General features: G+C 34.1%; 1 protein-coding gene across 2 annotated transcripts; it reads left to right on the top strand.

The window, feature by feature from the left end:
• Positions 1 to 2,339: 2,339 nt before the first annotated feature.
• LOC112515943 (transcription factor bHLH18-like) lies at positions 2,340 to 4,473 on the top strand. 2 transcript variants are annotated; one of them, XM_025122925.1, is made up of 5 exons: positions 2,340 to 2,413; positions 2,663 to 2,743; positions 2,817 to 3,293; positions 3,397 to 3,795; positions 4,063 to 4,473. In XM_025122925.1, exons 2-5 carry the CDS (start codon positions 2,708 to 2,710, stop codon positions 4,123 to 4,125), a joined length of 975 nt encoding a protein of 324 aa, XP_024978693.1. In that variant the 5' UTR covers positions 2,340 to 2,413; positions 2,663 to 2,707; the 3' UTR covers positions 4,126 to 4,473. The 2 variants fall into 2 exon arrangements, with proteins under 2 accessions (XP_024978693.1, XP_024978694.1); XM_025122926.1 differs by lacking the exon at positions 2,340 to 2,413 and having other exon boundaries at positions 2,626 to 2,743.
• The last annotated feature ends 460 nt before the right edge of the window (positions 4,474 to 4,933 follow it).

The following is a 4,933-nucleotide window of genomic DNA, read 5'->3' as shown; positions in this document are numbered from 1 at the left end:
AATAAGTTAACTTAACTTATGTTTATAAAAACAGAAACTCAAAAAAAAATAACAACATATGTTTGTCTAAAATATATATATATATATATATATATTATAAATTTTAGATTTGTTAAACAAATTTTAGTAAAACTCTATTAGTTTATGATTTTAAATAACTATTACATGTAATACAAATAAAATTGGTAACTTAGGGGACGTTTACAAAATACTTATCCAGTAAGTGATTACCAATAAAATTTAACATTATTATTTACTTACTGGGCAAGATTTTAGTCCACCGAAACGACATCGCATGCAACAATTTACTCGGTAAGTGCTTACCGTGGTAAGAGTTGTCGTCCTCACTTACCGAGTAAGACTCTTTGTCTTTGTCTCGCTCTTTTCCAGGTATGATTTTTGGTCCTTATTATATTCATCCGGTGAGATAATGTGACTTGGTAAGCGCTTACCCGGGTAAGCGTTTGATAAACGATCCCTTAAATAAACATTTTTAGAATTGTTATATTTGGTTTTTGATGGGTAAATTACTCAATAATAACTAAAAATTATAATGTAAATTAATTGATATGATTGATAATAATTGTAAATGATTAATATTAATGTATAATTTATAATTAAAATTAATTAACGTTTAATTTTCAATTTATATTTATTAATATGAGTAATATTTAAATTTTACTAATGTTTTTTTTACAATTATTAGTAATAAATAATAATTAATATTAATAAGGGTTATAACTAGAAGAAAAAAATGACAATAAACTGTCAAAACGCTACTCCAAGCAACTTTTCAATAAGTTAGCTTACGTGTATCCAAACGTATACCAAAAAATAAGTTAGCATATTTTTGCCAAATAATGCTTATATAGTTTTAAAAATATGTAATTATTATACTTTTTAATACAAATCAATATTGTAATAACTAATTTAATGAACAACAATGAATTATAGTTGCGAAATCAAACATTCTTACCGAGACGCTCCACGTTTCTTTTGTTTTATTTTTACCAAATTTTGTCACATATCTAAACAATATGTTGACGGGAACTTTTTCCCACTCAGTTGGGACAAAAAAGTGGTGGCGCATGCAACCGTCGATAAGAGGTTTTACTAACGGAAAAAACCCTTCACCAATGGATCTCATCACTAAAGAAAGTGTGGCGGTGATTATGATGACTAGCGGATTTTTAATCACCAACGGAAAAATCCATCTGTAATCCGATGGTGATGGTCCATCCGCGAGTGATCCAACACAAATCCTTCGGTGATGGTGAGTGGAAAATTCGTCGGTTCAAGCCTCTTAATTTGTATAATTACTATTAATAATCATAATTATTAAGGTAGAATTAGGTTAAATTGACAATTATTTTTAGGACAAATAGGTTAACACTTGATTTTTGGGACTGATGGAGTATTTATTGTGGTGTCTGTTTGGAAATTAGTCATCTTCCTGGTCATTAGGGATGCTCATGGGTTGGGTTGATCGGGTTGAAGACATTTGAACAACCTAACCCAATGCTTGCGGTTTGAAAAAATCTTAACCCAACCCGTGCGGGTTGGTCGGGTTGATACTTTGGTATATTAAAATATTATTCTAACCTTGAATATGTTATTTCTCTACTCATAATTTCTTTTTCATCATCAACCATTTGATACAACATATCCATATTTTTTTCGTATATCACATTCAGTTAATTTTCTCAATTTACATATATATGTTCACAGTTACTGAACATATATATGAATGAGTTATATATAGATATGAATAGATTGAAAATATGTGTATATGAAAAACATACATGATAGTGTAATTGTCTAATGTATATATTAATAGAAATTCAACAATCATATTAAATCCAAAAAATAAAAGGATATCGGGTTGGGTTGGGTTGGGTTCAAATAATAGTAACCTCATATCAACCAAATACCTACGGTTTACGACTCGGTTAAACATCAGGTTGCTTCGGATTGAATTATTTTGCATTGCGTTTGATCAGGTTGGTCGGGTTTTTGAACACCCATACCGCTCATATTTCATGGTGTGATGAGTCATAACATTCGAGCGAATGCATTGTTGGGATTGATACCAACTAATGACCGTGTGGGACGTGACTTAAGATCGTCGTCATGGTCTACAAAGTGTGATTGTCCCTTTGACCATACATTTATGAACATAATCATAATTAAATATACGAAAAATTAATTGGCACGTTTTTGGAAGCAACAGAGAAGAAACTCCGTTCACCAAGACCCAACAGGAATTTGCTTTTACACGTGCAGCGGTTTGATAAACAATATTAATCAACTCCTTTGGTTACACTATAAACACCAGCCAATTCCTTCTCTTTGTCATTTGACAAAAACAAGTAAGAATTTAGGAACAAGAAAGAAAATCATCCTTCTTTGAAAGGTACGTAGTTAAATCCTTCTCCCATCTCATTAGTGTCACTAATTAAAACCACTGATTTTCTTCATGATATATATATATATATATATAGCCTCTCAAGATCCATGAAATTCAATCGTCTTCTAGAACCCCTCATAGCTAGATCTGGGTGTTTCTTGAATTTCTAAGAGCTTCATACATAGTTCTTGATTTCATCAGTAAGTTGAAGTTCTTTTGTGTTGGATTTGATGAAGCCTGCCTACATACTTGCAGTTTCAGTTAGCCCTGGAGTTGAACAAATTTAGCTCTCAAACAGTAATGGATGTTTCATCGGCATGGTTATCTGCAGAACTGGTAAGCATACATACATATATATATAGTCTTGATTTATATATTTTAATTAATGGGTTTTGGATCTATATTGTAGGAAATGGAAGATCAAGGGTTCATGAATTATGATCAGATGAGCAAACTGTACGGCCCTATTGATGACATCAGTGCTGATTCATTCTCTTCGGGAAGTTATACAGAAAACATGTCATTTCTTGATCAATCTTTTCAGACGCAACAGCCCCAAATCGAACTGCCTAGCTATCAAGAGAAGAGTAGTACTGGTATTAGCAAATGTTCTCCTACTCCAGCTCCAACTCCATCTCCAACTCCAGATCCCCTTGTTCCTACTACTCTTCCCTCATCCAACACTTTCACTATATCTTTTGGAGATCTAGATCCTAAAAATGAGATCCTCCAGTTTCGTGATTCGCTTGCTGGTACCACAAAGGTTCCAACCATGGCTAGGAATCCGGTTCAGGCACAAGATCATGTGTTGGCAGAGAGGAAGAGGAGAGAAAAGTTGAATCGACACTTCATTTCTTTGTCTGCCCTGCTTCCTAATCTTAAGAAGGTACTAAGCAATTTCTTCGGCTGATCACTTAAAACTGTGCATTGCACTAATTAGTTACTGTTAAACACTTTGTTTTTGACAAAATCAAGTAAATAACTTGTAGATGGACAAGGCAACTGTGTTGGAAGATGCATCTAATTACATAAAAGAACTGCAAGGTCGTTTAAAGGAACTCGAGGGATCACCCGGCAACATTAAGAAAAAGAATGTTCAAGAATCGACTGTTATTTCTATTAAGAGATCCAGGCTTAGTTCTAGTGATGATGAATACTCTTCGTCCGATGAAATGAACTCCGGAGAGAGTACTAATCCTTTCAAGTCATCTCCTGAGATCGAGGTGCGGATGTCAGGAACCAGTGTGCTGGTAAGAATTCAGTGCCAGAAAAGCTTTTCTTCCATGGTGAAAGCATTAAACCAGATGCAGAAGCTTGGGATGTCCATCATCAGTAGCAGTGCCATGCCTTTTGCAAAGACCACTCTTCTTATCACCATTGTTGCTCAGGTACATATCTTCTGTAACCCTAATATGATGCCATGAACAACTTAGTCCCCACCTTTTGTAGTTTCTTCCATAATTATATAATTCATATCAACATATCTGAGCTATATATTACAGTGACTCCATGTGAGGAAAGTTCTACCTAAAATTTGAAATTATAATACGTTTGATCAATCACTCTTTTACTTGCTCGAGTTTTCGTACCCGTCGAATCATATTTGTATCAACCTCTAAACGTGTGGGTCGATCTTTTTTCTCTTATTTGTGCAGACTGAGGATGACTTCTGTATGACAACATCAGAACTAGTCAAGAACCTTCAACTAGCTATATGAACATTCATGAAGATGTGCAACTACAAGTCAAGATTTCCATCTACTTGAAGATCGTAGATTAATCGGTTTTTGTTTTCCATTTTATACTTCAGAAGGAGGAAGTTGAGAACATTCTCACATCCCCATCAATGGGGTTTTTCAAGTACTCCTGAAGAAGCATAAGTATATAGCAGCCCGATCTGTGCTACCTTTTTTGTGATTCGTTTCCTCCCCGTCGTCGTGTTGATAGATGGAAGGTTTCAGTTTTCCACAATGGGTTTTTGTTAGCTTTTTGCGTCGTTATGTTTAACCACGTTCATTAATTCACCCTTGTGATTAATTATATATGAAACCATCATTTTTTGTCTCCTTGTTTTACTTGTATTTGATGCTCTACGTTTCTGGTGGGGGTTGAAGATTTGCACAAGATTTCACACTGTTTCTTATTACCTTTACTTAACAAATTAAGTACAGATGGACGGCATTACTTATATGCAAATTAAGATCGTGACATCGTGTTAATTTGTTGATCTATCATCATCATCTCTCTCTCTCTCGCTCTATATATATATATATATATATATATACACACACACACATATATTAATCAAATTCATGAGTCCCACATTCCATATAGTTTACTTTAATCACATTCACCAGGTTTGTTGGAGATGATTAAGAACAGCTCACTATTTTTGTCTGCGAAATTTAGCATACTGTCTGCCCCCACATGGATGTATTGTTTACTTGATATGCGATCCAGCTAGTTTTTGGTGCTACCACTGGTGCTCTAGGCGACCATCTTAATAATAAGACCGTAAACCATATA

This window comes from Cynara cardunculus (genome assembly GCF_001531365.2).
Source record: "Cynara cardunculus var. scolymus isolate 2C chromosome LG 7, CcrdV1, whole genome shotgun sequence".
Classification (NCBI taxonomy): Eukaryota; Viridiplantae; Streptophyta; class Magnoliopsida; order Asterales; family Asteraceae; genus Cynara; species Cynara cardunculus.
Note: the sequence above shows the minus strand (reverse complement) of the source record. Positions and strands in the feature narration are given on the sequence as shown.

Excerpts from the sequence above, each read along its gene's own strand:
- LOC112515943 (XM_025122925.1), top strand. The coding sequence starts at position 2,708 with ATGGATGTTTCATCGGCATGGTTATCTGCAGAACTG. Across the intron at positions 2,744-2,816 it reads CATGGTTATCTGCAGAACTG|GAAATGGAAGATCAAGGGTT; the intron begins GTAAGCATACAT and ends TCTATATTGTAG. Across the intron at positions 3,294-3,396 it reads TGCTTCCTAATCTTAAGAAG|ATGGACAAGGCAACTGTGTT; the intron begins GTACTAAGCAAT and ends AATAACTTGTAG.